The following is a 12,100-nucleotide window of genomic DNA, read 5'->3' on the forward strand; positions in this document are numbered from 1 at the left end:
AAATGTACATGCAGTCATCGCCTTGCTTGCATTACTAGCCTAATCTTATGACAGTCTGGTCACTTCATTTGACATAGAACCCAGATCGCCATAATAATGCAAGAGAAGACATGAAAGAAATATTCAAGGTTGATAACAAAAAACATAGTTTTCTTTCAGCAAGTAGGAACAAGAAGTTCGAGAAAAAGGTTGTTGATCTGACACAAAAATGAGATTCACTTGCAATTATATTTTTTGTTGCTAAAATAGCAAGGTATAATTCATTTATTGCAGAAAGCAATGGCACCACACCAAAGGAGCATTGGAAAATGTTTTCAGTTGAAAAGGAGGATAAAGCAAATGTGGCAACATACTTCAGGTAGTCTGAGCCTACTTCTTACATCAATGCTCCACCGGTTGGCGCCCTTGCATTTTTCCGTGGTCATCCTTCCTAGCAAGCATGTGAAAATTAATGTGCACCAAATTCCTCTCACAGAATTGAATATATTTGTACTCAAAATCTCACCCCAATGAAAAGCCCAAATAAACCATGCACCTGGCAAAGTGCACAGGCAGGCACAGTGGATGCAGGAAGCTTGCAATGGCGGTGGTTTAGGATTATCTGATTTTCATGGCCTCCATGGCTAAGTGGGTAGTACACAATCAAGCACACTGGATGCAGGAGCTTGAGTTTGCAATTGTAATGGCGGTGGTTTATTGTATTTTTTTTCAACTAAAAAAATTGTGTTTGGAGCAGTTTTCAAATATATATAATTTTGCTTGAGATTGGACCGCGTTTGGAGCAAATTTCAGATATATATAATTTTGTTTGAGATTAGACCTCCCTACTTAACTATTAACCATTAAACCACGTCCTAAAAACTATTGAAGATGTCTGAATGGCTAAGTGGTTCGTTATAAATCTGGTAACTGATTACGATGCAATGGGAAAACACCTTCAGTGTCGCTTGAACCTGCGCCCAAATGGAGACCTTGAATGTATATGTTTCGCAAGACGCTGGGAGCTGCCAATGTAGATAATTTATAGCAGCACGGGGTGGGACTCGTATGCATGGGCCTTCCGGGCACCTGCCAAAATGGTGGGCGTCATTGTTCACAGAGTATAATTTACCTTACGCCTAAGGCACAGCCTGCCGGGATTCAACACCGCGAGCGGACCTGCGAGGTGAGCAAGCACCGTGAGCAGGAGAAACGAATGCTCGAGAGGACCTGTTCCGGTTGTGCGAATGGAGCAAATGAATGTTTGGTGCGAGGGATTGTTTGAAATTGCGTGGGTGTTGGTTGCCAAAATGGTGGATGTCATTGTTCACAGAGTATAATTTACCTTACGCCTGGGGCACAGCCTGCCGGGATTCAACACCACGAGCGGACTTGCGAGGTGAGCAAGCACCGTGAGCGGGAGAAACGAATGCTCGAGAGGACTTGTTCCGGTTGTGCGAATGGAGCAAATGAGCAAGCACCGTGAGCGGGAGAAACGAATGCTCGAGAGGACCTGTTCCGGTTGTGCAAATGGAGCAAATGAATGTTTGGCGTGAGGGCTCGTTTGAAATTGCGTGGGTGTTGGTTGCTAGCGCAACGGGTGCCAGCTCGGAGGTGGTGGGTCAAAAAAGCGTCAATTAGTGTCATATGTTATTGATGGCTTTACATAGTGTTATATGTTATCCATTGCCTTACGGCGTTTTCTTTGCAACGTCTGATGCAAATGCTAGTTATGTTATGTTTTTGTTTTTCTATCAAAATTTTGTGATACAATTTTTAATGATATCATTACTTTTTGGTATTTGAAATACACTTTTAGATGTATAATTAGAACCTTGAAAAACTCTCAAGGCACTTACTTGTATAGGTTTAATTATTTAAACATGTTAATTCAATAGTGTTTTGTTATTGGATTTCATGAAAAACACAATGAATAATATATAGAAAAATGTAAAACTCATTGAAAAATATACCTAGAAAAAGACATCAATGTAGACTTAAAAAAAACTTAATTATTTATAACATAATAAAAATGATATGAATATAAAAACTAATAAAATAATTAAAATAAATTATTATGATGACAATTATTTTACATCGACATTTGAGAAATGTCATATTCATAATTTTACTTAAAAACATAATAAATAATGTTTATATTGAACAATGCCACTCTAAATTTATTTTAGCCCCATATTTATTAAAAATAAAAAAAATAAAATCCTTTAAAATAAAAAATATATGAAAAAATTTTACTCCCCAACTTTTATACTCTCACAATTTAATAAATCCAAAATCAAAATAAATTTAAACTCATATTTAAAATAAATTATAATTATTTATATTTTGTACCCTCAAAATTTAATAAATCCAAAATCAAAATAAATTTCAACTCATATTTAAAATAATTATAATTATTTATCTTTTGAAAATTCCAATATCCATGGCAAGCTTGTCACATATTTTCGAAAAACAGAGCCAATGGTTGATACGAACTTGTATTCTACAACAAGGTTGGTAGAAGTTGCCAACCTGTCATTAAACGTTTACCTTTCCAAGAAAGAAAACAGCTAACGTAAATGAAATACAAAGGGTTGTTATAAAGTCATTTCACCTTTCCCACATACATCTATTATAACCCAAAGGATTGTTAGAAAGTCATTTCACTTTCCCATCCACATTTAATATAATCCAGAGGGACAGAATTCAAAAGAATTGCTATTATTTAAATGACAAAAAATCCGAGACACCTTTTTGATCCATAGTTGAGTAATAATCGTTTTGATATGTATTCCCTTCCACTTTGCTTGACTGAGAATTCTATCAGTTCAGATTACCTTGACTCGTACACCACCAATCAAAATTTGTTCCAAAACCTCACGTTTCTAATCACCTAATCCCAAAAAAAACGAGAGGTTGTGGCTCTGTATTCTGGTCATCTCAACCTCCCACTGAGAATGGTCTGCATTGGAATTGATGTGATGTGGGCCTCTGGTGGGAACTCAAAAACTGTTATAATTGAATTTGAATTCTTAACTAAACTAGCGTTTTCGTTTTTAACCAAACAACCAAACAAAGGTCTTCCACAATGTCTCGATTATCATCATTCCAAACATAGTAAGTCTGACCGAATCTAAACGGACAATAATCATTCAATGACCTTCTGCTCATTCCCCGAAAAAAAATGCAAAAAACAAGGATATTCGGTGGTGAAACGAGGACCAAGCCAAACACATCCCAATGATGAATCAGTTTAGTCCTAATAATGAATCAGTTTTAGTCCACATTTTACTGTCTTTTCGGGCATGTATGGGTTCAAATCAGATTCTATATTAATATCATCTTATGCTGCAATTATCCCATAGCTATATCATTTTGTGTGTACGTGGTCTGTGAACAATGGCGTTCGAGAGCTTCTGTCTATGAGGAGACCATTGCAGGCGGTCCATATCTCTGTCTTGCCTGTTTTGCAGCCCGCTCTATATCAGTTTTTTATAACCCAAATCGTTTTTCTGTCCATCTGAGGGATGAAATTGCCTCCGCCAATGGGGGGCTTGAGGGAGGCAGGACACGAACCCATGACTCTTGCAACCGATTTCAGACCATACCCAGATGCATGCACAGACGAATGCGAGGATGCCCACGTTGACAACAGTGCGGAATCGGATTCGAACCCGGCCATCATGGCTGCTGTGAAGGTGTTGCTGCAGGGGTTGGGCGAAGATGTGAACCGAGATGGATTGAAGAAAACTCCACTCCGTGTTGCCAAGGCCTTCAGGGATGGAACAAGAGGTATGCATTCAATATGCCTGTTTCTTTGTACTTTTCTGCATGCTTTTTGGGGACTTATATATATAAGACGGACGCTGTATTTCAGAGTTTTATAATTTGGATTTGATGGCCTTCTATTATCTATTACTGGTGCTTTTGGTATCTATTGAGGATGTAACAGATATTTTATCTGTTTGAAGGGCTGTAGAAGCATTAGGGCATGCGGAGCGAATATTTTTTTTTTTTTGTGGGGCTGCTGGGTAGATTGGTCACCACCTTTTTTCGAAAAAAAGTTATTTATGGGAAGTGTTTCCTAAAAGATGGCTTGAGGGGCTGCACCATAAAGAGCCGAACTGTTTCCGCTTATGTGCCAGGTCTGAAGGGTATATATTATATATTCGACCAAAATCATCATTCCTTTGAAACTTATGCCATGTTTGTGAGGGAAACCAGAGGGAATGCAAACTTGGTGGATGGATTAACATTCTATCGATCTCCCAAGTGACCCAACCAAGATTTTTATTTGTGGGGTTGTTGGCTAGATTGGTCACCACCCTTATGATTCGAAAATATTCCTTAAGGGGCTGAAGCACAAAGAGCAGACCTCCTTGCGCTTGGGTGTCAGGTCTGAGGGCTATATACTATATATTCCACCAAAATCACCATCCCTTTGAAAATCATGCCATGCATGCCAAGGAGACCGCATAGGGAACTGAAGCTTGGTGGATGGTTTAACAGTCTATTGATCTCACAAGTGACCTCATTGTCTTGCCGTCAAGAAATTCAGCCCCTCTTACTGTAAATTCTGCATTATTTTATTATGCTGCTTGAGACTTGAGATCTCATGCTGAGTAGGGAAGCTTTATTGTTATCAACCGAACTGATATGGCCTCCAGTCTAATATATATGCTCAACCCATAAGAGATGCATACAATTTAGTATCAAGCCTAACAAAAGAGCTTTGAGGATTGCCAAATATCATGCGGTTGTCACAATGTTGAATGATGCATTATGACAAAGCATTTGGAATGTGTTTGAATTGATGTAAGCTAAGTGAGTTTGCCTAGAAGTTGTTTTCATTTATGAAGCCATTGGATGGTTTGTTGTCAAAACAAAAATAGATAGGTCAGATTTGGCTGCTGTTGTACTTGTGATTTGATTGGGCTGTTGACTGGTTGCTTTTGGATTTCTTCTGTGTCATGCTATGCATCCATTGAATTAAATTTAGTGGTGTTGCAGCGACATGCCTGATAAGGTTGTGTAGCATATGTGATATGCGGGGCATGAGTTCTTATCCTAGGTTTAATCTACAGTTACTAGCTATGTCACCTTGAACAAGGAAATGAGATGGATTTTGGAAACATCACTATCAAAATTTAAGGAAACGAGGAAGTGATACATGCACATGTATGTATGTATTTCAATATTCATAAACGAAATCCAAAAAATTTAAAACCAATCACATCTAGGACATCGACATACACACACACACATGTGCACACATATATTTTGAAGAAAATATTTTAACATTTAGAAAAAGTACGTCAAGATTAGCCTACAGACTATACATGAAGCTCAATATGGAGTGCATGCCTCACATAAGCGCATCTTCTGAAAGTTATATCTGTACAAAAATCAATTGTCCAATACCAAAGTTAACAGAAGGTCAGAGAAACTGTTCATGAATACTCCAAAAAGACAAAAAACCAATAAAAGCATGAAGTGGCCACTGGGCCTCCAAAATTAAGCTGTTCAGTCAAAGGATCTGGTATCCAGAATGATCTTCTCCAATACCTTGTCTTTAGAACTCCTGCCTATAGATCACACACCTTTTTTTGCTTCTTGATCAGCCATTGAATTGTTTTCACTTTAAGTGTAGGTAAATGTGATGTTACTGAACTTCTTGCTAGTTATAAATTATTATTAACTGAAGCCATCAAACTGATATTCCTACATTTCAGTGGACCTTCTAGTTCTAACCAGCCACAAGCAAGATGGTAATCTCCAAACACTTTCAGATCCTGAATTCTCCTTTTCTTTGCGAGCCGAAGAAGGATGTAGGCTGCCCTTATTTACGCATGGTTGTTTGTCAGACTCTTGAACCAAACTGAAATGTGATAGAGTGAACACTGTTGACAGTTAATATATCCCTTGTGCTTCTCTTCCTTGGATTCCTAGGTGAGGCACCATTGAAGAAGCCATAAGAGTTATCTGGACCTAAAATTGACTAACCGAATCACCCTCTGAGATAAGTGGTTATTGGAATGGTCCCATTTCCAAATAACAGAACATCATTGACAAACATGATAGAGACATCACTATATTCCCTGCTACTTTCACTCCTGAATAGCCTTGACTTTTATGTGTTATAGGAATGTGCTATGACCCTTTGCTATGATGAGAAAGAGCTGAGGAATATTGGATATCCCCGTTGAATGCCTCCTTTTGGATGGCTTAAAAAAATTGGAGGTTGATCCGTTTATTAAATTGAGAAATTTAAAGAAGTATAACCTCCGTCTCTCCAATCGAGAAGGTTATATGCAGAGCCAGCATGTGCTAAAAGGACTCTCAAAGAAAGCCAATTCATGTGATCCTAAGGTAGTCTAAATTAACCATGAAGGTTGGAAGTCTTCTTGCCTTGATTGAGTTTAGAGTTTCTTGTGCCACTCCATTGGCATTGTGAATCTGTGGATCATCCAAAAACTCAAATTGTTTTGAGGAGAGGGATTGAGAAAAAATGGGTTTTATCTTGTGGGCTATAAACTTCACTATGATTTTGTAAACATAATTAGATAACTATATGGTTTGTAATCAAAATGAAAACGTTACTCCGCTTTTATAATATTTATCATGAAAGTGGAGACTCTTATCCCACCATGAGCAAATCCTTGCTAAGTAGGTCCTAGAAGCTTACACAAAATTTATTTGTCCACCCATCAGGCTAAGGGCCTTATTTGATGGCAAGGAGTTAAGTACTATCGTTAGATTCTCCTCTTTAATGGTTAGTTGTTGATTTATATTTTGTTGATCAATCACCATACATCCAAAGAAGGAAGAGATAGCTAAAATGTCTTGATTGTTTTCCCTTCTTGGCTCTAAACAAATGTGATTGTAATACTCGACTCCGTAGCTATATCTTCAAACTTTAGGGATTCCTTTTCATCCTCATTATATTCCTTTCATATTGTATTTTTTGCCCTTCTTGTGATTGCTTGTATTTGGAAAAATACGTATTTTCATTGCCTTCCTTGAGTCGCACATCCTCCATTTGACCTTTTCCCAAGCCAACAATCTAGATTTCTTGTTGATTGGAGTAGAGAAGCAAGGGTTTTGCGTGCCTAGGTGCCAAGGCTAGCAGAGGGATCCATAAGACAACCACTTAGTAACGTATTAATTTATTTAACTATTTCCTAAAGTTGGACTTAGGAAAATTAAAAAATCGTAAAGTCAACTTATGATTTAATCTCAACCTTTCATCAAGGTTTAATCTCAACCATTGAGAGTGATGGTGGGGACCAAGTCGAATTATAAGAGGTTTTAGGGGGCATTATTGGCCAGTTCGACTTTGGCATAGGGTGTGTGTTAGCTCGATAAGGAGACTAGTGTTTTCAATAGTCAGTTGAAGATCAATGACCAAGAGTGAGAGAAAGAGGAGGGCTGAACAACTCTTACACAACCTAGCTTTAGTGCGGCCATATAGTACGCAAAGGAAGAGCCCACTGCGCGACCGTATAGTTCATACAATGCACAGAGAGGCCATACTGCGCGATAGTACACCAGCACTGATTCGATTTTGCTTGGTTCAACTGTTTAGAGGATTTCACTGTAAAAGGGGAGTACGCCCTTGCTATAAAAATTCTGAAAATTATTATTTTGTTGAAGCTAATGGAAAATATAAATAGTTACAGGTTTTCCCCGAAGTTGGGGTTTCCTGGGTATATCTTATGTCTTATGTGCTTTTTGTCTTCAACTCTATTTATTTTCACTATATATAGGCTCTTCAAGGTGGATGTGGCTCTTCCTTTTAGGCCGACTACCAGGCCAACTTGGTCTTGGAGGGTATCTGGACACTTTTTAAGACAAAAATAATTTTCTTTACAAGTTACAATGTGCCCGATGGGGTCTTCAACTTATGACAATGACTCTTTTGACTTCTTGATCTAGGACAAACCCTAGAAGCACTCAATGGGTGTTTGACCTATAAAATAAAAGACCTTGAGCATGAAACCCATGCTCCAAAAATAATAATAATAATATTTTTCTTTCATTTTACACTTTACAACGATCAAAAGTAAATTTCATCTTTATGAAGACTGAACCTAGTTACACATTTTTCAACAGAACAAGGGGTCTGGGAGTTTGTGGATAATTTCCCAACGACCCCTAATGACCCTAAACAGTTAGCCCACCGTAACAGAAAAGATGCCAAGGCAATGAGAATCATCTTGGAAGGAGTCAAAGACCACACCATCCCTCACTTAACCGATAAGAAGTCAACCAAAGCTATGTGGATGGCCATTATTGGCCTCTATCAAGGTTTGAGTGATGCCAAAAAGTTAATATTGAAAAATAAATTGAGAACCATCAGAATGACCAAGTTAGATTCTGTGGTGTCATACCTCACCAAATGTACCCAAGTTAGGGATGAGCTGGCTAGCGTGGGTGAGACAATTCTAGATAGAGACCTCGTGAGTTTTGTCGTGATGGGTTTCACCAAGGCTTGGGAAACTTTTATGGATGGAATATGTGCCAAGGAGAAGCTTCTAGACTAGGAGCGATTATGGGGTGATTGTGTCGAAGAAGAACTTCGCAGACATGTTCAGTCAGGTTCTTGCACCAAGACTAAAGATATAGATAACTTTTCCTTAGCTAGCAAAGGAGGTAGGTCGAAAGACAAGAAGAACAGTGGTGGTGGTGAGCCGAGCTCGAAGGGAGAGAGGAAGAAGAAAGATCTCAACAGGATCAAGTGTCTTTCATGCCATCAGTTTGGGCGCTATGCTACTAAGTGCCCTAACAGGGAGAAAGGGTCTAAGAAGGACCAAATAGTAGCCTCTGCAGAGATAGATGAGTTCTCTTCTCATTTTGAGAATGAGTTCTCACTTACTGCTTGCATGACAAGCTCAGTGGTTACCAACTTATGGTATGTAGACAACAATGCGTCCTGTCATATGACGGGGAACAAGAACTACTTCAACAAATTGATAGAGAAGGACATGTAGTTCCATATTGAGATGGAAGATGATGGGAAGTACTGAGCAGAGGGAATTGGTACAGTCAGATTTGAGAGGGAGTCAGGTAACCCTTATTTTCTTAGAGATGTCCTTTATGTTCTAGGGCTCAAGAAGAACCTCATTTCAGTTTCAGCATTGGAGGATAAGCGATACGAGGTGACCTTTAGACAATGTAGCGTATTTATAAAAACCTTAGACTTGAAGGTGGCTAAGCAGATTAGGGTCAGACATAAGAGCTTGTATTGATCGCAGTTTGGGACAATCGCAACGTTGGCCAGTAGAGGAAGCCGCAAATTAGGCATGTGAAAAGTTCTATTGCAGTTAACTGATAACTATTGTCCTATCTTTTAAACATTATTTTTCTCAGTGAGTTAATTTACTGCAAATACTGAATAAAAACACTACTACAATATTCACTAATTAACAAATCACAAGAATTGAGAAAACCACACATAAAAAATAGAAATCAAAATTTTTGGACAAATTGTTTGTAGAAAAACCCCAATATGGGGAAAACTAGTTTTGTAGATGAGGGTTTTATTATTCTTCAGCAAATATGTAAATGAAAATTATTACCCTTGCTTGTCGTAAACGGACAAAGCTCTGGCAAATATTTTTCTTCACTTCAACTGACCAAATTGAACCGCTGCAAATCAACTTGGCCTCCAATTGGCAATTGACACATCCTTCCATAATTCTCATTGGCCAATTTGAAATGCCACTGGCCTTTTCGACAACTTGCATTGCCTCTGGAAAATTGATCCTGCAAGTTATTCTACCTACAACAACTCGCACAACCTACTTGTATACCTCTAGCGAATCTTTCTCACAACTGGCAACACGAATTGGTCCTTCGACAACTTGCACTAGTGAACTGGCAACTCGCATTGGCTAATTCGACCTCCCTCTGCAAAAATAATTTAGCCTCCTTCTGTCTCTGAGAAACTGGAAATCACTGTCAAGAAATATCTCCTCAATCATTGCTGAAACCCTCAGTTGGTGTTCCATGCTATCAATGCGCCCTTCCTTAATCGAATCTATTTCTCCAAGATGCCCATTGGCTTCCTCTTATAATCTCTCGTTGAGCAATCAATGACCAAGATATAATCCCGATCGATAGCTAAGATCATCTTGACTTCATCAAGTCACTTTTCTAGAAGTCTCTAGATAGAAATCGACTCGTCTCAATTAATATTAATTAGAATGAAAACATTTTCGGAAGAAATCACATCAAAAGAATTAGGTCGACACGTTTCGAACCAACATATTAATTAATTTACTCGTTTTCCTAAGTTAGACTTGGGAAAATAATATAAAACTGGTTAATAATCTAATTAAGACATTTTCCCATAGAATTTTTTTGGGCTTGGAGATAATTTATCCTCTTGTGCTCTTAGCATCATTTACACCTATTGAGACTAGAACCCCTGTTCGAGCTACATAAACTAACACTCCCTCTTAGTAAGGAAGGTGTTTTGCATAAAACCTAACCTAAGAAACCGAATTTGTCCAAACCCCCTCTTGTGTCCCGAATCCCACGAATTAGACACGATTCGCTGGGACACGTGTCCTAAGAGTGTGTCCGACGTGTCCCAAATCATGGGATTTGACGGACACATGAATCCCGAGAATGTGCCCAGCGTGCCCCAATTTCAGGACATGTGTCCCCCTAAAAAAGTATGTCGCGCGACCAATAAATCCTGATTTGGGCTCATTTGGCACTCATTCTTGAGTGTGTCTTCTGTTGTGAGTGTGTGGGAGCTTCTAGCAAAGGGTTTGGGAGCATTTTGGAGGTGATTCAATCAACAAATAAGTGCATTTTGCTTCTACTTTTTTTGCATTTTTACTACAATAGTTTGCATGTGCATTTTTTTTGCAAGTTTGTGCATTTTTTCTAAATTTTTTTACAACATTCAATCAATCTAGGGCAGCAGGGAAGGGGAAGAATGTCCCCATTGGTGATGCCCCTCCTGTTGCAATTTCATCAGGGTTTGTAAGTGTTCCCTGTATTGGAAGTGGGGCTGCAACAACAACTTCAAATGTTGAGGGCAGAATGAATTTAGAAAGACAATAGGCTCAAGAAAATAAATATCCCTTGTGGAAGTATGTCACAAGAGATCAAGGGCCAGGCAACAACTTGAAGGGAGGAGGCAATGTTGCTTGGAAATGCAACTATTGCAACAATCATTTCAAGAGTACTTATTATTGTGTGAAAGGTCATTTGTTGGATTTACCAGGTTGTGGGATTGGAGCATGTGCACAGGTGTCTTTTGCTAAGAGGAAAGAAATGGAAAAGGAGTCCAATGTTTATGTGGCAAGGGTGGCTACATCATCTAAAAAAACAAGAATGATGATCCCCTTCCATTCTTAAGGAAAAGCAACAACAAATTTCCATTTGAGAGTTTTGGTGGGGGTGTGGGTCAAGCAACAAAAAGAAATGTAGTGGAACTTGGTCCAATGGACAAGATTTTTCAGAAAGAGAAATAGGAAGAGTTTGATCTCACCATTGTATTCTTTTCTATCAGAACTTCATATCCTTTAATGTTGCACGCTCACCTTTATTTCTTGAGATGTGCCAAGCTCTAACTCAAGGGGCTTCATCAGGGTATGTGCCTCCTGGGTTAGAGAAGCTTAGAACCACATTATTGACTAAGGCAAAGGAAAAGGTGGATAAAATGCTTGAGCCTATTAAATTAGCATGGCCAACATCTGGGGTTAGTATTGGTTTCGATGGATGGATAGATCCAACACACCACCCACTCATCAACTTCATGGTGTCTTCTTTGAATGGATCGGTTTTCTTGAAATTATTGGATGCACTTGAGCAATACAAGGATGCACAATATATTGGTGAGTTGTTCATTAAAGTTATTGAAGATGTAGGTGTGTGATTCTTGAGTTGTTCTTATTAAAGTTATTGATAATGCACCTGTTTGCAAGGTTGCTGGCATGATTGTCGAAGCTAAATATCCACAAGTATTTTGGACACCTTGCATTGTCCATTCTTTGAATTTAAAATTGTAATCTATTGCTTCTGATGTGCCTTGGATTAGAAGTATTATTGATGCTGCACGGGATATCCGCAACTTTGTACAAAATCATACAAATGCTCTCACAAT

General features: G+C 38.5%; 1 protein-coding gene across 1 annotated transcript in view; it reads left to right on the forward strand.

Moving 5' to 3' along the window:
- The first annotated feature begins 3,008 nt into the window (after positions 1-3,008).
- The window catches only part of LOC149264575 (GTP cyclohydrolase 1-like), a 33,773-nt gene continuing 24,681 nt past the window's right edge, over positions 3,009-12,100 (forward strand). The window contains exon 1 of the mRNA XM_089428491.1: positions 3,009-3,771. Coding sequence (XP_089284617.1) covers positions 3,507-3,771 — 265 coding nt within the window. The 5' untranslated portion in view covers positions 3,009-3,506. The remainder of the gene's footprint in view (positions 3,772-12,100) is intronic.

This window comes from Pinus tabuliformis, chromosome 6 (assembly GCF_031772625.1).
Source record: "Pinus tabuliformis cultivar Carrire ecotype Pingquan chromosome 6, CPIR1, whole genome shotgun sequence".
Taxonomy (NCBI): domain Eukaryota; kingdom Viridiplantae; phylum Streptophyta; class Pinopsida; order Pinales; family Pinaceae; genus Pinus; species Pinus tabuliformis.